At 43.2% G+C, this 24,040-nt stretch overlaps 1 protein-coding gene across 1 annotated transcript; it reads left to right on the forward strand.

Annotated features, from left to right (window-relative positions):
- Window positions 1-3,330: 3,330 nt before the first annotated feature.
- Window positions 3,331-4,416, forward strand: LOC6530846 (protein crossbronx-like). Its single transcript, XM_002091691.4, has one exon. The coding sequence runs from the start codon at window positions 3,503-3,505 to the stop codon at window positions 4,301-4,303; it is 801 nt and encodes a 266-aa protein (XP_002091727.1). The 5' UTR covers window positions 3,331-3,502; the 3' UTR covers window positions 4,304-4,416.
- The last annotated feature ends 19,624 nt before the right edge of the window (window positions 4,417-24,040 follow it).

The raw sequence follows: 24,040 nt of genomic DNA on the forward strand, positions 1-24,040 counted from the left end.
CTCTGGTCTCTGGTGGTCCTCCGTGGGTATTTTGTTGTTCCAACTTGTGCTACTGCCACTACCAATGCCACTGCCACTACTGCCACTGCTACTGCTTTTGCAGCAATTGCTATTGCTACCAATTGTGCATGCAATTTATTTTTAAAGAAATAATTGCTTTGCCGCATGTTGGCCAGCTCGGCTCAGCATCGTTTGAGCTGCCTGCGATTATGCAAATATTAGTAGACCGTCGTTGTTTTTGCTCCTTTCGGTCGGCATTCCTATATAATAATAAAGAACGGCAAGTGAAAGAGTGGCCGGTGTTTGCATATAATCTAATTTGAATTTGAATAAGCCACACACAGAGTGCCACATCCCGGAGTCTGGGATTGAATTTAACCAATAACCTCGCCTCATTCCCTCATTCCCCCACCCGGATACTTTTCGCATAAATCAATATTGCCTGAAAATGATTCACATTTCCACACATTCGCATTGCATTGGCTTTAAGTTGGCCACTATTTATGACACTGCCCGAAAGTATGCCACAACCACCTATAAAGATTAGTTGCATGCTCATAATTCATAGTGCAACACCAATAGTTTCCATCCTTCTGATTCAAAAGGTTCTCTATGGCTTCAGGAAGTCAAGTATGAGAAATTGAAATTGATCGTTTTAGCAGGTTATGGGAAGACTTTTCTAGTTAGAACAAGGATACTTTGTTTCTAAAAACAAGAAGCATTAATACTTTAAAAAAGCCATTTCAGGTGAGTATTAAAGTGGCTAATCAAACGGGTAAATGCAATTTATTTCCCTTTTTCCACCATTTTTCTGTGAAGCACACTCCGGTGCTTTCCCCATATATAACTGATTGATAGCAATCACCGAATCTGGAATACGAGCCCATTTCATTTGAGTACAGTTCGCGGAAATCCCCTTCCATTGCAGAAAGACCAAATATTTGCGGCCAACCCGCAACTTTCAGCAAGAACTTTAAAACACGCCAATTCGTTTATTTTATTCGACTTTGATGCCATTTGTGTTTTTTTCTTCTTCGTTTGGTTTTTATTTTGTTTTTGGCTCTTTGGGCATGGTATGGGTATGGTATGGGCTGTTCGCCTTGGTTAATGAAAGTGCCAGTAAATGAAATTGGCCAACGCGTTATCCGCCGACTCCTCCAAAGTGGCCGCATGTGAGCCCCGCAAGAGTTTATCTTATAAAACAACAACAGGCACTTAAGTGTTATATGCCACCGTATTACAAATGCCGGACCTCAAAATCGGGCTGCCATGCTGATGTTTCCCTGGGTCGACAGTGTTTTTTCGATCCCAAAAGGCAACGCAGCATAAAATGAAGAAAGCTGATAAGAAGGACAGCCAGCAAGGCGGAGAAATTGCTGCCCGCATATGAGAGTTTGAAGAAGAGCTGGGATGAAATCCCAAATTGAATGCTGGACTCGTGTGGCCGTAGTGGTCGAAGGGTCCAGGTGACAGGTATCCAGTGGTATCCCAATCCAAGTCCACATCCCCCACAGGTGCAATCCGCGGAATCGGGCCACATATTAGCAATTGCCTGGGGCCAAACCATATCACATGAGTTGCCTACACCTGGAGAAATGTATTCTGTTAGTATTTTCACTTATTTTTTACCAAGTATGTATAAATATTTCTTACATTGTTAAGCTACGAAAAGATTAAGGCAACCCTCCTTGTATTGAGCACAACAAATCTGAAGAGAATTCAGTACCACAGTTCTTATACGCATACTACATCCTTGTATATAAACATTAACTTAGTTTTTCTCTGGGTGCCGCCCTGAGGTATTGTAGGTGAAAATGAGCTGGCCGCGAATCCCTTTCCAAGTCTGGGTGTTGCACCCATGTCAGGGCACTCAGACAACTGGCGTTAACCACCAGGTCGGATCGAGTCGCATTCGAAGTGGAAGAAATAAAGAAAGTCTCGCCTTTGCGGAGTCGCAAATCATAACGTATCATATCGCCTCGTATCGCGGTATAATTTTAATGAGTTGCAGCACCGCAACACCAACTTTGATTTCCGTTCATTACTTTTGGCAATTCCCTTATCTTTTGCACGTTTATTCATTCGTTTCATTTCCTTTTTTTTCTGGGCTGAACTTATCAAGGAAGTGTTATTGTCTGTCTGTCGCTGTCAGTGCGTATTTTGGATATGTTTGCCAAAATAAATAAATTTTTGAAGAAAATCATAAAGAATAAAGTTTTAAGTTCGAAAATCGAAGAGGGCTATACACTTTCAGGAATTTTTCTTTCTTTTTTGCTTAACGTTTGTATAAATCAAAAGCATGTGCAGTTTAGTAATTAATACGTTAGTAACTGTTCGATTTACTGCATTCAAAAAATGGAAACACCCTCTGCTAGGGCAACACATCACCCTCAAAAAGTGTCAAAAATATCAAAAGCAACTTCTCCTCTTTCCAAAGAACAGTTTCTCGAGGAGGAAAGGTGAACGTGGCCAATTAGCAACTGCGCCCATCGGCATCGTCATCGGCATGCAAACATCTCGCCTGTTTGACCAGTTGCGAGTTGGCTTAGTCGTGCCCCAGCCACTTCCGTCACATAATAAATTCATAACAAATCACACGGACGCAAAGCCAGAGCCAAAACACCAGTCCACAGTCCGCAGTCCACATAGCCGTGGTACATGCGACATTATAATGCCACATTATGTTGCCAGTGCGTGAAAGAACCGTACATCAGAGCATCATGGCGACAATAAATCAAATATCCGCACTCACACATGCGATGTTGGTCTAAGCCCCGTCTCCTGATCCTCTCCAGGTTCCCAGTTCTCCAGCTCTGCAAAAAATACCCAACTCCCCAAGGCTGCGGGCATGGTTTTTGCGTGTATCTGGTATTCGCAAAATTATTACACTTGACATGATTGAATACGCCGCTGAGTACCAGTTCCAGATATACACAGTTCCAGTCCCATAGCTGCCCATCTACTGGCTGGTGATTCCCGCCTCCCTCCTCTTCTCGCAAATCGGGGTTTATAGTGTGTAGTTGTGACTGGACATACATACACAGCTTTTTGAGGTTTCTGCGGAAAATTCCCGTTTCCAGGTCCAATATGCTGTTTTGCAGTAAGTTGACATGCCGCATAAATGTGAGTATGTGTACTCACATAATTCGAATAAAAATACACTGACCGCAGTTATAAAACAATAAAGTTGGTTACTTGTAATTGGTTATTTGTAATTCAGTTTTTGATTTGCATACCAAAAATATTTTAGTTTGTTATCATAAATTCTCTTTGTTTTATACAAAAAATTTTGCATAGATTTCTACTTTATGCTTGGTGTCGTTTTCAAAGAATTTCCCATCAAAAAATGTAACATTTTCTTTTCATTCCAACTCTTGGCCTTTATACACCCAAACCTGCCGCAGGATTCCACGAGCTCTTCCAAATTTTGAGTTCACACAACTTAAATATTTGGCAGAGCTTTAGAAACCATCTCGTGCGATAGTCAACCAGTGCGATCACCATGTGGTATTCTACGGTAAGCAACCCAAGGATAGCGCTCATCAAACAGGGATACCACATCCTGGCCGAGTACAATCTGGTGAAGGAGGAGCTGAAGAACATCTATGCCATTCCTAGTTACGCCTGTGCATTGCACTGGTTCGGCGTGATCTTTGTGCACAGTGGAATCTATGCGGGCAGCGTGTTTCGCTTCTCCATTCTGCTCCCGGATAATTTTCCGGAGGATGCCAGCCTCCTCACCGTAGTCTTCTCGACGGTGATCCTACATCCCCACATCTGTCCGCAGAATAGGACACTCGATCTGGGTCACTTCCTGAAGGAGTGGCGCAAGGATCAGCACCACATCTGGCATGTGCTTCGGTATATCCAGGCGATTTTCGCCGATCCAGAGGGCAGTATTTGCACCGGACAAGCCGCTTCGGGGGACCTTGTGGTCATGGATGAGGTCAGCAACATGGAGGCCTTGAATATGTTGGCCAAAAGCCGACCTGAGTACATTAAACGAGTCCAGGAGCAAGCAATCGCCTCGAGAAATCATATCTACGACCGACCACTGACGGATGATCCGCACTACATCATTGTGGAGCCCTATTGTGCGGAACGGCATCTGAAGTTCGTAGACCAACTGAAGAGTCCCTGCTGGAAGGAGGCCACCTCCATGGACTGCTCCCAGCCGTCGGAGTACCTGGGACACATCGATTCCTCCAGGCAGCTGGACGAGGAGGAGGCCAATCAGTTGGAGAAACTACATCGCACGAGGATTGTGGAATCGCATCGTGATGAGGCCGTTGATTCCGTGTAGCTGAATGGAGAAGCTACCATACACCAACCATAACATATTTGTTTTCAAGTATTCATTAAAAAATTATTATTTTTTATTGAATTGTAATAAAGTTCAATCATAATTTTATCGGATTTTTATATTAAATTGCTATTTTATTCCTAAAGAATTGTTTTGCTTTGTAATAATTTCAAATAATTCCGTAACAACTTTAACAACCGTTTATGCAGTGTTAGTTATTAATTCAATATAGAAATAATTAAATTATACAAACACATTTTGCGAAGTGAGTTGTGAATGGCCATTCTCACTTTTCTAAAGAGTTGCAACTAAACACAATGGATATTTGCATGAGTTGTCGTTAGAATTTAAGTGCTTTCAACGGCATTGTTCTCCGTTTAATTTAATGTTTTATTATAAAACAATGAGAGAAGCGATTTTATTAAGTGGTCACTTGTTTTGCTATATTTCAGAATTTGTAATTAAAATATTAAAGCGTCAAGTTCAATTTCTCCCAGTGAGTCACAAGCTTAGGTGTGTGGGTAACATGTGCCAGTACATGGCATCCCTGTTTCGCCACATTAGCGATGTTAATAATGTCATCTTTCAGGTGCAATAATCAAAATAATAATAATTATGACTCGTTGCGCTGCCTGTTGGCAAAGTGAAATGCATTCCTGTTCTCCCGCTTTCAGCTCCCTTCCCTTTTTTGCGAGTGCATTTTTAGGCATTCGCCTGCATGCGATACAGCGGTGTTCAGAATAATAGCACTACATTTCGACTTTCTTAGGATCTGCTTAGGCTCTGCTTTAAGGAAACCCTGTACTCTATATACTCCATACCATTTGGTGCTGTGTTTTTATCCAGTAATTTGAAGTATGTTCTATTTAAATGCCCGGTGCTGTGCCCAAAAGGCTGCCTTCGCATGCGTGCAACTGAGTTTCAAGGGAGACGGCGTCGTCAGTTGGCGCAAATATACAAAAGTGACAATCTGATTTATCACTGCACTTTGCCAGCAACATCGTCCGTGGCCATGCGAGCCGTCTTCCCACCCCGAGATCCTCCATTCAAAGGCCAACTCTCTCTCCTTCGGCTGGCTCCCAAAATTGCTCATGAAATTATGGCCGTTAGTTGGTAGCCATATTTTAGGCCATTTCGCTAGCGGGCCTACTAAGTGGGCGACTATATCACCGTCACACACTGCATTTGAACTAATTGCCTGGGAAGCAAATCCTCTGCAAATCCCATTTCGCCATCTAGGGATAGTGAGGAATGAAAATTCGTGGGCGTTGCAATAGGATTGCACACTCATATATACTTCTTTTACAAAAAAAAAATTATTTTTTTGGGTTTTGATTATTATTCATGACTTTGACGTCCATTCCGATATACTATCTTTAATATGCTTTAAAATATTTTATTGGTTTCTGTAAAGCAAATACTGTAATAATATCGTACTTGAAGTTACTTATGACACAACAGCTGCTCATTATTGGTCACTAATTTGTTTTAACAAATCTACACCGATTTTATCACCATCCCACGATACTGTCGAGTATCTAGAACCTATCCAGCCGTATAGTTCTGTGTAGAAATTAAGTCACGTCCGGCTGGGGGAACCGCCCAAAACCCATTCGATGGCTTTATTGAGTGGGCGTTATGCCAAAAATGAAGACATATTCGTAAGCTGAACACAGCAGATACTTCGTACAACGGCAGAACAGCAACGCAAACATTAACAATTAAGTTGTAATAAATTTAAGCTCCATCGCGTGGGCTGGAACTTGGAGCTTGGGCCAATGTTAATGGTCTCAGCTTCAATTAAAAGGCCATAAAGAACCGTTGCCAGACTGGTGACAAAATATATATAAGTTTCCATTGTATTGAACTCCGTTTTGTCGGGGTTTTGTTGTTTTTGGCGGCCGCCGGTCGTTGTTCGACGTGGAATCGAGTGGAGTCGTCGTATCGACTTGCCCCCCGCCGCTGCAGTTATCAGCGGCCATCAAAACAATTGCCACCATCGTGGCGGATGCGACAATGATCACCGGGTCGCATTGGATCGGATCGCATCGGAATGGTCTGCTCTGGTGGATGGGTATGCCGGGGCATATGCCGGGTGTTGTGGGTTGTGGGGTGGTTTTGGGTTCGTTAGCTCCGCATTCGTTTGTCTGACAAGTTGGCGGACTAACTAAACTGAAACGCCGCTGCCGCAGAGTATTCAAGTTCAATTGCGCCAACAGGTAAGACGGGCGGACAAGATAGCCAGACTGCACCGTACAGTGGGGCTGAGCGAAACAACTAGGCTTAAATAATACTACTTCTTTGCAAATAAGTTTGTGGCAATTTTACACTTAGTAGGATGCCTTAAAATAATACATATAAAAGTGAATGTAAGTTAAGAATAGAATTCATATATCTGAGGTGTAAAAATATGTATTTATAAAAATAGATAAATAAATGCATCTATTATTTGCTACCATTTCCCACTGTGCAGCGCCAGTTGCCTCTTCCCTGCGGCCAGACAAGATTGAACTGCTGCGCGGATCTGCGGCCGCGTTTCGATTTCCTTGGAAAACCGCTAGAGACCGACGAGCCCCGAACCCCTGTGCTTAGCATTCCCCAAGTCCACCCAAGTTCACCTACCCAACTCCCCAGCTCCACAACTTTGCGTCTGAGACGGGCAAAGACACAGATTGGTATTTATATGCAAGTTCATGGCTCGGCCGAAGCGCGCACACACATCATCATCGATTATAATCGAAATGGGATTGTAAATCAAATCGCATTGAATGGTAGTGACTTTAAAATGGGCTTCATTATCGCCGGTGCCCCCAAACCGCGCGCTCACTTCCAGTCCCGCATCCTGGCCGCGAATTCAGATTCGGATTCGGAATCGGGGACTCGGAATCGGGCTTGAGTTTGTTGCCATTGTCGGCGTTCGCGGTGGCTGAAGTGACATTCAATGCCATAATTTATGAGTTTATCTTTTTCGCGCCGCCAAATCGTACGCTAAATGCTGTCTGCATCGGCGCGGTTTTGGTCTCAGTCTCAGTTTTCGATTCATGGACCATATTGCCGGGCTTTTGCTTATGCTTTTGCTTTTGGATTGGGCAGAGGGGCATGGGCATATGGATGGGTCTCTGGGCATGGGGACATATGCAAACCAATGGCAAACAAACGAAACGTGCATATTTTATGGCACTGCTGTGGTCTGCAGTACTCGCGACTATGGGCTATATCGACGATATCCAAAGCCCAAGTTTCGGTCGTCGTCGATCGTTTAATGTCGAGCAATTAAAATTGGAGTTTTTCGTGTGGCAGCGCACACAGTAGACCCTTGGTATTTGGTATGTGCTGTAGTTTATGAGTTATGGCCCTCGTTGTCGGCATGGCCCTGCATAGCTTTTTGTGCTGTCATTTCGCCGGTGCCATTAGATACGAGTTCGCAGACTTCAATATGTATTGCACTCCCAGCTGCTGGAGTATTTGCTTTTCGGCACCTTTAAGAAAAATGTAACGTTTTTTTCTGCGAAATAAACTACATAGTTAATTTAGCTTTACAATGCAACTACTTCCTACAGAGTTTTCTTATTTATAGTGTACTTTCGTAATGATATTTAATTGAATTCCTCTATATTACGCAATAAAAGAGCACCACATTTACGGAAACATTCCTTAAGCTTTTATAGCCCCACTCCAATCCGGAATCCCCATCAGGCAGCATGAGGCACCAAGGCAACAGCCACAAACCAACATGATGCCCACTTCTTTTCAATTTCAACGCACTCGGTACTGTAGTATGGGGCACCACCAGAAGAAGTATGTAATCACGGCGGCTCCTAATTCTAAACCGTTTTTCATGGCCGAAATGCAAACCGGTTGGCCAAGTTTAACTAATACATCATTACGCTGGTATGCTCCTCATGTTCCTCATCTTCCTGATGTTACTGGTGGATGGTGGTGGTGCTGCTAGTGTTGCTGGTGTTGCTGCTGGTGGGTATGGTGGTGTTGCTGTTGCACTCTCGTAATAATCAATTACGCGTCAGGCACGATCTTGGCTAAGAAGAGCGCGCGATCCTCGCATGCCTGGCCGCTCAATCATCACCATCATCATCATTCTGATCATCAGCATTATCATCATCATCTGCTGATGAACACTCAGCTGATGACGATCGTGGAGAGCTATAAGCAATAAGCTCCCAACTCGGGCCATTTTCTCCAGCATTTTTCGGCCTGCATGTTGCAGCTCTCATGCGCCAATAATAAATTACGAAACAAAACTTTAAGAACAGGTTCAATTACATTTAACAAGAGCGACGGCCGAACAGCTGATTTGTGGTCGGATTGCATGGGGGCCCAATGGCAAATTAAATAGATTTACGCTGGTAAAGTGTTGCTGATTGGGATAATCAACGCGCTCGCAGAAATGCACTTCTGCCGCTTGAATGCCGCCTCAATGCCGCTTGTTGCCGAGGCATTATTATGCCGTCGTGTTGCTGCTGCAGCTCTTGTTATTGCCATTTGCAACTAGTTCAGAACAACTTGGGTCGGGTCGGACGGTTGTTGGTGGTTGCAGCCGCCTTGGTAATCCCAATTTTGTATTAAAATTTGCATGCTCGTTGACGTCCAGGCAGCAGCAACAACAACATTGGCAACATGCAACACCATTATCAACACACATTGACACACTTTCCGTCGCGGTTGTTGTTGCATTTCCGGTGGTGTTGAAGTAAGCGTCCGGTTTTAATAAAATTGCTGACTCCGCTCAAGTGTTGCTGCCGGCTAGTGCAGCAGCAGCAACAGCAGGAGCCGCAGCAGCAGCAACACCACCAACGACATCAACATGTTGCCGCCGTAGCTGTTGCTACGTTGCCATGCTGATATCACCCGCAGCGTAAATCTTCTGGATTAATCCAATTTAACACTTTATGCTGCACTGCGCTTTGGCCATGTTGCTGCTGCAGCAGCGGCGGCAGACGGCAAAGTTGCGGTAAGTAACATCAGCAGCAACAGCAGCGATATGCTTGTGGCCCTTTGCACAGCGAGAAAGCCATATGAAGAATAATATATCTACTAGCCATTTTCAAAACAACTTAGGTGACCCTTAAATTGTTTTCCTCTTTTTGTTCTATGTTGAAAAAAATATCTCTATTAAAAGCTGTACATATTTAAAGCACGTGTGTCCAATAAAAACACATTCTATTGTATCTAATGCAGCGTTTTTTTTTGCTGAGGATTATCCGCCTTTTTTTTTAAGTGCTCTGCACTGACCTTTCCCACTAGCAGTCACTTTGTGACTACGTTAGCTGGCTACCTTTTGGCCCCACATACGGCTAGCTGGCACCCTGTTGCCGGCACCCATGTGCTTTTATTTTAAGCCATACCGTCCAAGTTCTGGCCTTGTCTGTTATTTGTGCTTTTATTTTGGATTTCGCTTTGCTTTTTCGGGGGGGATGCGCACAAAATTTAATACGCTTGTGGTCACATGTGTTGCGCTCGGGTTTTTTTCAACACATTTTTTAAAATAGCAAAGACTGAGGGCGGGGAAACCCTGCCCCCCCATTTGTTCACTTTGGCGACCGTGTTGCGCTTTTCTCTGGCGGAGGTTCTTTTTAATTTCGTTTTTTATTCCGGAGAGCAAAGCGCGAGTTTAATTAAAATATGCAAATCGCTTTGTGGCATTTTGATCAAGTGTTGAGCTCGCTGCGAGTCCGCTTAAGCTGCGAAGTTCCACTGACACTTTTTCCCTATTCTGTTCCACTTTTTTTATTTTTATTTTATTCGGCAACTCCAAGTTTGTCGATAAAACCTGGCGATAACAACGGACAAAGTCGGGGAAACTCGGTCCCTGTTATACTTATTCGAAAAGATATAGGAAGGGATATAGGGGGATATAGGGAAGGCAGGAAGGAAGTCACTCCTCCGTGGGGGAGTGTGATTTTTATTCCGCTGCGAAGCAAGCAGTGCCAGTGCAAATTAAATTTATTGCACATTTTATTTTCTTTGATGTTCGTTTGTTAACAAAATTGTTTCGAGGGGGATTAAGGTAACGGACGGGGATTAGCCGTGGCATTAACCAAACACCGACAACATCGTGATATGGCGTAACTCTTGCACTTCATCACTTCTTCTCCGCTCCTTCATGGTGCTTCCCCCTCCACCCTCCACTCAGCACCCATTTTCCAACCTTTTCCAGCGAAGCTTTTCATTTGCATTTTTATGGCAAACGTCTGGAAGAAGGGGAGCAAGAGGAGCAGGAGGAGCAGAGCGAGTGGAGAGGGAGAAGATCGACAACAAAGTCGCTCCAACGCGATTAAGTCATTTGGTTGGCTTGCACTGCAGGTTACCTCCATATTCCCAACTTTGCCCATTTTCCCGGATTCCCTCTATATAGACTCCACGGTATTGTGCGCTTTTAATACGGTCTAATTAAACTGGGTATGTGTAAGGAAGTGAAAACTAAGCAGAAAACCGTGATTAACCGTCGAATTTACAGTAGCAACGAGCTGAAAATGTACCAAATGGGCTTAAGTGAAGTATCTGCACATTTAAAGATATTAATGATATTTGTTTTTATAGGTGTTCTAATTCTGCTGAGTTACTTTTACTTTAAAATTATTGTATTAGCTTTTTTGCACGGCTCTGCAGTTATTCATTTTCTAAACAGCTCACAAATTGCTTTGCTGACTCGGTACTTATCTTGAAACTCGCTTCCTCGCTTATTCCTGCCACTTCGTAATAAGGTAATAAAGTCCACACTCCGAATTCAATTTGCCATCATGAAAGGCAGCAGCAAGGGAAGCAAACAAACAAACACATTGTCTTTCAATATCCCGCCAAATGTTTACGTTATATCCGTTCCATATACACTTCATCATACTCAAAAGCCGCCAGCACCTGTGCAAAAGACCATTCGGAGACCATTACCATTGAAAGGGTGGGGGCCAAAAGCGCCATTTTGTATGTGTGTGCTGGCGCTGTGACAATGTGAGCCAAATTCTAGTCAAGGAAATTTCCTTTTCTGCCAAAAAAACACTGCAGCGTGGCCAACCAGCAGCTGTCTTCCTCCAAGGAGGAAGTCGAAACGAAACGAAGCGATTTGGCACTGGTAACAGGTAACAGGTAACTGCGAAGTAAACGGGGGCAATGTTTGAATTTTCATTTTCTTGGTTCTTTACTTGGGTTTCCTTTTTTTTGTGTGCATTTTTCGTAATATTTGCTCTGGGTAAACGGGACCAGGATACTTTGCATTGGTAATTTGGCGTCATTTTCAGATAGTTGCCACTACGTGTCCTGGCTGTGTTCGCAGTTCGGGCTAAAAGAATTGACCCAGTTTGGTTTCCCCAGGTTCCCCCATGTTCTCCAGACTCCCCTGATATTAAGCAACAAAGCTGTGGCAGAGGCAAACAGAGAAAACCTGCCCATCGACAAAACAGGACAGGAATATCCTTGCAACTTGAGCCAGAGCTGTCCGCAACATGCAACATGCCGAGTTTTGTAGTCCTGACGGGATCCACCCCTGATCCCTACCAATCTCCCCTTGATTCCCGCATATCCTTGACGATGTCTTGGCCATCCGGTCGGCTACCTTTCCCCGATTTCCCCCGCTTTCCACAGCTTTCCCTCGCTTCTCACATGGGCTGTAGCTCAGCAGAATGTTGCTAAGGCTTCTAATCAATTTTTGAAATGGCTGAAATTCCGATTCAAGATTTCTATTTTCCTGACCCCATTTGTTGTCTTGTTTTCGCTTTTTTTCACAACCATTCGGGGTCTTATTCCATGTTTGATTTTTCTGTGTGTGGCTGTGGTTTTTCTCTGCTGTTTTAAAATTCGAGCACTTATACTCGGTGCCAGAAAAGCGGAGGCCTATACGAAGCGGCTGTCTTTGTAACTTTGGTAGTTGTCATGTCCAGGATGTTTAACATGTCCACTCTTATTTACCTTTGCCTCGACCATCTTTCCTCACCTTCCCACCACTAAACGCCACACAATCCTGCCCCAGAGCCATTGAATGTCCGGACATCGCCTGCATTTGACTGACAAAACGCACTTTGTATAATCGAAAATTCTTTTAATTGAATGCAACTCGGTTTCCATTCCATACCAAACTTTACTTTCCTTTCGTTTCAATTCGTTTCGTTTCGGATGCAGCGTACGTGGCTTTTCCTCCGGCAGTCCAAATATTTGGGCTTCAATTTAAATTCCGTGTACTCGTAACTGATTTTTATTTCGCCAAGGATTGAGATTGGCATGTGATTGTGTGCGGACAGTTTTGGAAATTAAGTGGAACAGCTCCATGCGTGTGTATAAATGTGGGTATATACATATATGAGATTTGTCGGAAAACTTTTGTGGGTTTGCTCTTGGTTTTAGGACTTTGTTCTTTGTTCGGTTGACCAGCTCAGTAGAGTCCAATTAATTCAGAAAAAAGACCAACACTTTCAATTTTCAAGTAAGGGTAAATATTTAATGCGCTAGAGAATTTTATCCAGACTTAAATTCAGACGTAAATTCAAAATAAATTTTAAATACGTTTCATTTTGTAAAAAACAAACTTATTTATGAGTTTATCATATTTTTTGGAGCAATTTCTTCAGATCAACAATGAAGCTGTTCTTAATTGTTTAGCAAACATTTTATTTTATTTTATTTTGTCGAATATTTCCTAATGGCCAAATAAAAATTCATTGATTGTATTTTTATGAAGTCATATTGTTAAATGCATCTTCAAACATTGTATTGTTTGAAAATAAAGCCGAGAACGTACAATTCTTGCACAAGAATTTTATAAATAACTTAAATAAACTATTTATAATGAATAAATCAGAATGCGTCTTGTTGCGAAAGCTGCCTGGTTGATTGCAATTGCCAGCAGCCGCAAAAATATACATACGATTCATGCAACCTGGCTAATTCAAACCCACACACGTACATGAGGCTGCCTTTAAAATCAATTTAAGTTTCAGATCCATTCCAAAAACCGCAACGCAATAAAACACAATGGCATTGCATTTGTTGAAAGTTACGACAAAAATGTGATTTAATGCTGACGATAACCACTGACCCCAATTCAATGAAGAACACGGTCTCAGCGGGCGGCCAAAAATCAATTAACCGGAAGAACAGAGCTGAGGTTTGATTCGAAGATACGCCACAACAAAGTGATTAATTAAAACTACAAGTATCTAATCTAAATTCGAAATAATAGTATTTATGAACAGCAGCAGCACCACATTGCAATTGTGAAATTTATATCGCCCCCTTTTTCGGTTAATTGTCGATGAAAGCTGTCAACTGGAAGACTAGAGGCTGTGAGTTGGCAGTTGGGAGACTAGAAGCTGGATAATCAATTTGCGGTTACATAAACATGCATCAATGTCGCTGTCCGTTTGTCCGTCCGACTGTCCGTACGCCCGTCTGTCCGTTTGTTCTGGCAATCTGGCAGCCTGACAGCCGTGGAATGCTCCGACTGCTCATTTCTGGTAAGATAAGAACGCTGTAGATTTTAGATTCCTGCCTGCGATCGTTTGAACAAGCCTGGCTACAAGCGCCAATTAGAAGGAGCTGGAAAAATATTTCACTCATTTTCGTTTGTCAACAAACGGGCAACGAAGAGACTGGTTCCCAAAACTCCATCCTAACTACCCCTTCCTATATACCATACCATACCATACCGTACCATACCCAACCATACCAATACTATCCCATCCGTGCTCAAAGTCCATGTTCCAATGTTCTCTGATTACAGGCCGGGGCCAACTGCGGAATGAGACTGAGACTAAGAATGAGAATGAGAATGAGGAGATGTCTGTGTGTTGCACCACCAGATCATAGATAATAATATTAAATTGGTTAAATGCCGTCTTGGATTACCCGAACCAGACATGGGCATACCATTTCGGTTCCGACTTGGACTCCAATTCCTGGACAGGCGACGACCACCCCGAGAGAAGAGGTGATGTGGTGAAGAAACTAAACTGCATTTTGGGCGGCGAAGAATGTTTATCTATAGCATATTGATATTATATTTTAATAGGGGAAATCAAGATGGTTTTGCGCTCGTTGGTAATTAATAGCTAAAGTTCAAAATGTTTTGGCTGCCCCCAAGAACTCGTTGATAAGTAATCGATTTCGTTGGCCTGCTCTGACATTATTGAATTACCAGGCGACTTTTGATTAATTTGCATACGACAACAAATTCGTGATCTAAATTATTTCCAGCTCTGTGAGAAGCTGGTATAAATCGAGAGAGCAGTAGATCTGTTCTTTTGGCTCAGCCTTTTAAGGCCAATTGTAAATGTTTTTGCCGGATTTCGGGATCTTGGGATTTCGGGATCTGTGTGGCGGTGGCGGTGGCGTGATTGAAGGAAAAGGGCATGTTTCCTCGCCGTTGACAAGGCGCCCGCCTAATGAGCTACCATAATTCAATGCCTCAAACGACCCAAATTTGAATGCCTCGGCTCGGCTGCCGATTCTTCATTCTTCTGTTTGGGAAATTTGTGCACTTTACCCCCACTCCGATTTATAATTTCACCAGGAAGTCGGTAAACAATGGCAGCGCGATTTTATTGTTTTATTTGATTGTCCGAGATCATGAACTTGCTCGCCGTTCGCTGGTCCCCCAAAAAGTCTTTGTCTACAGATCACTTGGCTAGCACAAATCAATAGGGAAAATGAGATTTTAAACAGTCATAACGTGCCGCAACAAAAGAAATGCAATATTTTTGTGACACAAAATCGGGTTTATTTGTTTTTCGTTCATTTTTTTGGTAGCGAACTTTGGGCCAACGGCTTCTAATACAACGGTTTATTGCCTGGTGGGTGGTGCAGTTGGAAAAATAATTAGCCAATAACTAGGACAACATAATAAATAAGCAGGGGCCATTAGTCAGATATAAAATCCTAAATTAATACAACAAAATATACGCACATCGATTTATTTAAAGAGCTAATTAGCATATTAGCTGTGAATGCATGTCAATTCTGTGCAATATGTATTAATTTCTGGCCTGCAGGGCTTCAAAAATCAATTAGCATAAATATTTATATTAGCTTTGAACACTTTAATTAATAGAAATTTAAAGCCCAAATAAATTATTTCTACTTACTTTCATATACAAAATGGGATATTTATAAGAATGGCTTAGTAATGAGTAATGTATGCAGAACTTTAACTATATTTTTGAGTAATCATATTACTTATGTCTGATTAATCCTGTTGGTTGGAGTGTATTACCTAGCATTCAGCTTCAAATTTAAAGGTAACAATGGCAAGCAAAATACAGCGACAACAAAGCGGTTAATTTTGCCGCGTTTGTTGCCCGATTTTCCCGGCTTTGTTTTCCAACTGGCAGTCGGAAAAGCGGCGCACAGTCAGCAAAAGTCAGCCGGAGTCACAGCCAAGTAGGATTTCGATTCGGGTCTTGGAGTAGGAGTTGAAGTTGGAGTAGGAGTTGGAGTCGAGAGCAATACCTAATTTCATGTCATTAGTTTGTGTGATAACTGTTACCATTGAAAACGAGCCAAAACGGAGAAGCTAACTTGGCCAACAGTCGTCCTCGTTGTCGTCTGTGTTTCTCTTTTCTTTTCTTTACGATTTTTCTGCTTATTTGTTGTTGTGTTTTTGTTTTTTTTTGCTTTTTGTTGGCCAAAAAACTCCTCCTCCAGCGCCGGCAATCCGAGTCGGAGGCAGAGCTATTGAAATCATTTAAACCATTTAGACCATTTAAGCTATTTACAATTTGCCATCATCACGACATTTTCGGCTGCCGCTGTAGCTGCCAGCGTTAGCGTTAACGGCTTAAAAGAGGGGCCCCAAAACGGGGGAATTGGCCAAAATCAGAGCAATTCAATTGGAAACATTTGTAAAATGTCTCGCTGTTGTGTGCTGGCCAGACCTTAGAGTTTAGAGTTTAGCCTCAGCGTTGTCCCTATATGAGTGGCCCAGGCACGACGACGACGACGACGACAGCAGCAGCAGCAGCAACATCAACTGTGGCAAGTTGCAACTGTAGCAACTTTGGCCACCACCAAGTCCCGACCAAGTTAAGAAGTCACACAGAGCCAAAGCCAAAGCCAAAGCCAGAGTTAGAGCAAGAGCCATATGTCAAAAGGTCATCGCTGATTTTTGGGATTTCCTGCAGTGGCTGCCGTAAAATTTGTTAGCAAAACGTTTGGAATTGCTTAAATGTCAGCTCCGTTGAGCGGCCTAATGGTGACATTTCTTTCAGCTGGCTTTTCCGATCGGCTCCAGCCCAAATTAGCAATGCAGCACAGCTCCTAATGGAGTCAAAGTTTGCTCGATTTTCGTATTTTGTCATTTGCATTCGCTTGCATGATCCGGCGGCTGTCATATTAATTAAAATAGAATGAAGGTACCCACCTCCACACACGAATCGGCAGGACCCCCGTGATTCATGGCAGACTTTTGCTTAATTTTGATTGCATTTTGATGCATTCGGCTCGGTTTTGCGGCTGCAGAAGATCTGCATGCCTCTGAGTCAGCATCTGCACGCTCCGTGGCACGGCGGTCATTGATTGAAAGATCGATCGGTTAGACAAAGGCAGGCAAATGAATTCCCTCCATCCACCAATGCGATCCCATTCCATCCAGTTGCTGCAACATTGTCTTGCCAGTCGGGCTCCAAATGGAGCAAAAGCCTTGTCAAGATTCTCAAAATGCAAATGCAAAATGCAGCCAAGTGACTTGACTGGATGTTTTGCAGTTGCTTCCCGGCCTCCCAGCCTTCTTTTTGCCCCAAAACACCGCCCCTCTTCAGATGGAGTTCGCCTTTTCTTTCATTGCGCTCATTGGGTCGTCTGTCATTGGCTTTGATTAAATTGGCTCAAAAGTTGTTAGTCAGTTTCTTCTGCTAGGGATGGGAATGCTAAAATCTTTAAGACATAGTCGTAAATAGTAATTCTAGTTACTCAAATTAAGATTTTACTATGCAAATTTATTTTATGTGCCTAAAACTAAAATTACGTTAAGTGCTATGGTCTTCAGGTGCTTTAAAAGCACGCAACTTTTAAAGACCATAAAGACCTTTACTAAGAAAAAATATAAACCTATTATATTTACATATAAATATGTATAAAATAATATTTATATTTATATATTTATTTATAATATTAATATTTTATAATATAATATTTAAGTGCTTTGCCATCCCTGAACTTGTTGTTATCGTTCCTCTGTACCGTTTGGCCAAATCAAAATGCAAATTATGATGATCTCTGCTAAATTGCTGAAATTGAACTCCCACTGTGAGTGCCCATATGCCAGTGTGTTTGTTTGGAATAATTACTTTGGATACATGTTGGTTGGCCGCAAAAAAATAGAAGCTGCCAGCAGTGAAAAGCCTGGAGTTTACAAAATTTGTAACCAACTATTTAGCAAACAAAACTTTCGCAGGACTTTTATTGCACCCGGCAGGATTCTGCATCCGGATACTGGATCCACTATCCACTGGATACATTTTTGCCCTCCAGCTTGCCAAGTCAGCGAGCATGCCGAGTTTTTTTGTGTTTGGTAGCAAAAAGGGACATGCGGGCTGCCAAAAAATTATATGCAAATCTAATTAGTAAATTATTTGAAGCGTGAAATTGAAAAATGATTTTGTTTTGTCTGTTTCGACTGCGTGCGCCCTGCGAAAAGATTCCGAAAAAGCCCAGCATCGTGCTTTTACCCATTCCCAATCGGAATCGGAATCCAGTCTCGCTTAATGCTGATTTCTTTTTTTAAATGCACTCAGCTGTAATCGGTCAGATACGCCAAATGCAAGCCAAAAACAAAAAAAGTACGAGCTTCGCCAGTGGTCATTTCTCGGACTAACGGATTCCGTTAATTTGAGCGCAACTAACGCATTAAATTTGATTTAATATGCATGTGACACCTGTTATTTTAACGCTTCAACTGCGGATTTGCCTGCAGCTTTTTAATAATACATATGTTCTGGAATTGCCCTATTTTTGTGAAAATAAAACTCTTGAGAATTATTATTTTAAATAAGAAGTTAGTAGAAAAATGAGTTAGGTGCATATGTTTCTTTCTTATTATCAAACAGTATCATACCTCAACCTTATGCGCATTACTATTTTACTTTAATTTTTTAAAAGAAAATTTTATAGTGTATTTAAGAAATTTTAATACATTTTGCCTTTCAAATTATCTGCAAAAAGTGAGGGCCCAAAAGTGGGTAGCAAAACATTTTCCTTCCGACTTCTTGCCAGACATTTTGCGGGGAGCGATAAACTTATACGAAATTCTAATGCGCTGGTATAGATGGAGATGGGATGCAGCTTTGTCTTTTCTGCAATTCCGAGGTGACGACAGCCTAGTAAAATTAAAGCAATTTTCAAATTGAATTCGCATTTATGAATAACAATTGCCGGCAACTGCAATTGCAACGGCTGCGGCAACGGAAGATCAACTGAGAGGCAGCCGCAGCAATTGCAATTGCAACTCGCAGCTGGCAACTTGCAGCTTGCGAGCGCCCACGTGATGTGGACTACTACTCCGTTTTTCCTGTTTGCTGCTTTTGGAGGACCGTCAGACGGTAGCGATGCACAGTAGGCAGCAAATTGGTCTATTTTCCAAATGTATTCGCTTCCCTGTGCCTTTATGTGGGCCGAGTAACAGCGGCAGCCTAAATGGCGTTGTTGTACGCGCATTTGATGTCGCCAGAGCATCATCATCATTGCCATTAACATCATCGCGCTGAAACCCCAGAAACCCGTGAAACCCCAGAATCCCCTTTAAGAATCATCATCATCGTGATTATCCGCAGTCGGAGCTGAGCTCCAACCCCATCTACATGCATATCCCCATCCCCATCCCCATCCGCATCTCCATCCGCACAACCATTCGCATAACCAGCTCCATTTCGGCGTCATCATTGCTGTTGTCGCCATCGTATATCATGCACAATTGTTGGTCGCATGTTCGCCGTTTGCCGGGCAGCAACAATTGCGGAGGAGATGACAACATAAACAATCCTAAATGTAATCCAACAGTATCATCAAGTCGAGCGCGACGCAGTGGATCGGATCGACCCCCAGACAACTTTTGCACGCTTCCCGAAAATATGATTGCATACAAATCAGGCGACATTGCACAGTGGCCTACAGGATACTACCAAAGACATAAAAATAATGTCTCAGAGTATGGCTATTATTAATTTTGTGCCTTCCCTTCGAAAGTTCCTTAAAGTATGCAACAAATACTTTAAAGCAGGCGCAGGATATTTCTCCGTGCTCTGTTTCGCATCTAGAGACTACATACTTTTTATTACCACACACTGATAGGAAGCTATTAAGTGATCTCCATGTATTTATATACTATTATTTATATATGTAAATCATCTTATCTGTGTCCCACTGTTTGGCGGCCACTTGGCAGGCAGGCAGGCTTGCATTATGCGAAATTCAAATGCCTGACGGCATATTTCACAGCTGTCGCTTGGCTAGCAAAACTTTTCGCAGCCGCCGGTGGCGTCGTCGTCGTCGTCATCATCATCATCGTCACCATGGGTAGGGTCGTCCATCGTTCTCGGCGCTCCACTCCGAGTTGCTCCATTCTGCAATGCCAGCTCCATGCGGGGCGGGATGGCTTCTATGCCGATGGGCGCACTGCCCCTGGCACTTCGTCATCCCCGTTGCAATGAGGCATGTGCTGCAGCGGAATTGTCGCTGTAAAAAGCCCACGATTAGATGGGCTGGTATTGGCGTTGCTGCTGCTCATTCCGTTCGAGAATCGCTTGGATTTGGATTGGATTCAATGGTGGCCATGGGTGCAGCCAATTAATGCTGCTTACCTCTGGAATGGATATTTTGCAGGCAGACGCTTTATTGGGACAATTCTGAAAGTTGCCAGTATTAGTTTAATTAGTTGCAGTAAATGCGATGGGTGTTTTAAAATAAAATCTATATGTAATATAGGATAGGTAAAGAGGAGACTTCTGCACAGCATCCGTATTTAAAGCTTGATTTTGGACTGCCCCTGATTCACTTTGCATATGCCACACACGGACATAAATTCCACGCAATTTTCATGAGCATCGCCTGCTTCAGATGCATTCGCTACAGCAACTGCAGATGCTTGTTGCAGTTGCATTTGCAGTTGCATTTGCAGTTGCAGTTGCATTTACAGTGTTGTTGTCGCTGAATTTTGATTTAGTTACGCGGCATAATGCGTGAGTTTTGAAGTCGGGAATGCGACGCATCCAGCGCACACACTTCGCCACTGAGCAGCTGAGCAGTTGAAGATGGGTTGGGATAGGGATGGAGATGGGGATGGGGATAGGGACTCCATGAATGTGGATGCATTAATTGAAAATTGCGCGCGTCGCCTGTGAGGCGTTTATGCAGCAATGCATCTGTCCGCCTGTTTGGTTGGCTGCTCTGCCCGCTCATTACACGTCCGCCCTGACATGATATGCATATGATATTTGTCGCCTGACTGCGCTGGCAACTTGACTGGTTGACTGGCTTACTGGCTGGCTCCCTTACACCACAGAGCAGATACACCACACAGTGCATCAACACTTAATTTCAATTGTCAAGCGGCAACCCACACTCTGCCGGATATACGCTTGCCAATGTCATATTTAATTATACTAACTCAATTTGCTGTAGCCGTGCGGTGGCAGCACACACTTTAAGTGCAAGAACTGGGGATGAGTGGATATGGGTGGATCTGGGTGGCCCACGGAGGGCATTTCAAAAGCCAAAAGCGAATCGCCGACACGGCATTGCTTAAAAATAAGCAGGCACAGCGGAAATTAATAGCCACCGACTTGTAGTTACCCTATCAAAAATTAGAACACAGCCAGCTGTAATGCTTTAACTATTTAAATGCTGTTTAACAATATTTTTGTTTGGTTTTTAATTCACCGCCTACTCTTAGCAACAGTTTTTGAGATTTGGAACAGTATCATATTTAAACAGTAGAATAAAACCAATTTAAATTTGCAATCAATTAAAAAGGTTCTACCTATCTATGGCCTATAGCTAAAGTATTTACAAACCATAACCGCGAGTCCATTAGAAAAGTTAAAGTTCCCCGACGAAAGACTGCGTGAAATGTGTCCGTGTGTAAAATAAATGAGGAAAAGACATTAAAGAAAGTCATTAATATGCAACAGCAGACTGTCAGGCGGTAACGGAACGGACTGAGGGACGGAATGTCAGACAGCCGGACAGCAGCTTTCCGGACAGCTATGTAGTGTACTCCTGCCCGGAGAATCGAGAATGCTGAATGGTGAATGGAGAATGGGAGGTGATGCTGCGACGCGGCAGAGTATCAATTACTTGAGAAAAATTACTTGTCCATCTTGCTGGAAATCCAAACTGAACCGAACTGTAAGATGCGTGTGTGTGTTCTTGGCGGCGGCGATCAAACGCTTTTCTTTTTTGTGTGCCAACAAACAACAACGCACACAGCATCGGCATATCGGAAAATGGGAAATGTGCTCGAAAACGTATGAATTTCGCAGAGTTGGGGGTGCCGGGGGGGTGTTCGCGTGAGGAAGTCTTAATTTCCTATGGACTAACGTGGCCATTTGTCGTAGTCGTTCGGCTAAATGCTCCATTCATTCAGGGCCCTCAATCTCCAAACGACTGTTCCTGTTTCTGTTCCCCAACTTCGAGCTGTGGGGCGGTGCATTTTTTAAGCCTCGTGTTTTGTGTTATATATTTTGCACTTCTAAGACATAAATTTTACGGCGACTGTGGCCCATAAATATGCACTGGGTACGAGGGAGAGTCACCACCACCGCTTTTCTTTTTCCACTGCTCGAAGAGTTCTGGTTGGCTTTTAAGGATTAGTGGAGTGCTGTTGGCCGGGTCTATAAAACGGTGGCATACGAGCTAGGTGCGTCAGAATACACATAGCCATTTCAGTTTTATCGTAGAGAAAGCAAATGCCTTATATTCACATTTCTCGTTTTAGTGGAAAAACTATTTTATGAAAATGTTGTAAAGAAATACAACTGTCTTTTGGTAGGAACTGAGGTATTTTCCGGCTTTGAACTTGCATAATGGGTATTTGCAAGTCCGTACAACTGTATGTACAACTCAACCAGCTAGTCCCAACTTGTTTTATCTCCTGACGTTGACTCAATGTCGAAGCCAAAGTCAAGACGACGAGGCCGCCGCTCCAGCTTCAGCACCAGCTCCAACTCAGAATCCCAATCCGAATGGGAATCCAAACCGAAAACCAAAACCAAGTCCGACTGCGACTGCGTCTTTGTCCCTCAGAGCTGGAGCTCTCGGTGCTCTGGGTGCTCTGGGCTCAATGAAAAAGTCATCCTGCTGTGTTCCAGTTACTTGGCCCCATGCATTTCGATTGCCTCGATTGTGCGACTGGGCGATGTATCTTTTGGCGGCCTGCTGCTTGGGCTCGATATTGGAACGGTTTATGGTTTTTAGTAACGCACGAGGGGGTGGCAAGTGGGGGGAATCTATTGGGGTATGGGATGTCTACATAGAACTGAGACTATGACTGAGACTGCGACTGAGACTGCCTAGGCAGTGGCCAAACTTGATTCGATTTTTCTTATCGTTTTGCGTTCGCTTTTTGCATTTTTGGAAGGCCAGGCTTGCAAGTTGGCAGTTCTCCCTTGCGGTGCACTTGTGCAGTGCGTGGCATTGGTATCTATAACTGCAAATCTCGAACGTGCCTCGGTACACATAATTCCCTCAATCCCCTCTAGCTGCGTGTACATCCCGGAGCGGAGACGCACATGCTCCACAAAGATTAAGCCAAAATCGTATATCAGGCGCGGTCTTATTGCGCATATGGCCATGTTCTGATTTGTATGGCCCGAGCGTGTGCAGCAAACCGGCTCGCCCAATCCCCCCTTTCCTATCTTCCATATATCCCATATATCCCCAAGCCCCCCACACTGATCCACTCGCATATTGGGTGGCATGGCAAACATTAATAATGTCAAAATTGAGACACTCGAAGTGAATTCTGTGTCGTTTGTAATTAAAGCGCAAGGCTTGCGGTTATAAATTTCTAGCACACAGCACTCCATCGTCTGTAAAATCGGATAGTTGGCTCAAAGGCTTTGCAGGTTGACTTTCTTTTTTGGCATTTTTTTTTCTCATTTTTTCTCCATCCAAGTCGATTGTATTCTTGGCTCGTTTTTTACGCATCGTTGATTGAATTGTCCGTTGAGTAAACAGAAGACTTACAAACATTTGTTTGAGCATTATGATGGCATGTGTGAGTTTCTTTTCCTTTCTTTTCATTGCTTTTCATTTCTTTTCTTTTCGTTACGTACACTTTTCTCCTGTTTTCGAAACCGAAACCACATTTGTCAAAAGGCGAATTTTCTCCACTTGATGGCACACGTCGCTGGAGCTTGGGGGTCACACGTGTCAAAGGTGGGCAGTTGACTGCGATTCCCATTTGTCGGAGCGCATGCCACATATACCACCCAAGCCTACTCCTCCAACTCCTACTTCCAATCGGGCCTGACTAATCGAGCATTCAGTTTTTTAATGAAAGCGTATTAATATGACGCTAAGTAAACTCGAACGGCGAGTGTCTGGGCATTTGTTACGTTTCTATTTGGCTGCCTTCGAGTCCATTCAATATTTGTTGTCTATTTTTATAAGCCCAGTTGACAAGTGAAACATGTTGCGTGGAAATCGGGTGGAAAATCTATTTGTTGATCCCCTGTTTTTGTACCCGTTACTCGTAGAGTAATAGGGTATGCTAGATTCGTTGAAAAGTATGTAACAGGCTGA

Source organism: Drosophila yakuba, chromosome 2R (assembly GCF_016746365.2).
Source record: "Drosophila yakuba strain Tai18E2 chromosome 2R, Prin_Dyak_Tai18E2_2.1, whole genome shotgun sequence".
NCBI lineage: Eukaryota > Metazoa > Arthropoda > Insecta > Diptera > Drosophilidae > Drosophila > Drosophila yakuba.

Coding starts and splice junctions, on each gene's coding strand:
- LOC6530846 (XM_002091691.4), top strand. CDS start 3,503: ATGTGGTATTCTACGGTAAGCAACCCAAGGATAGCGCTCATCAAACAG.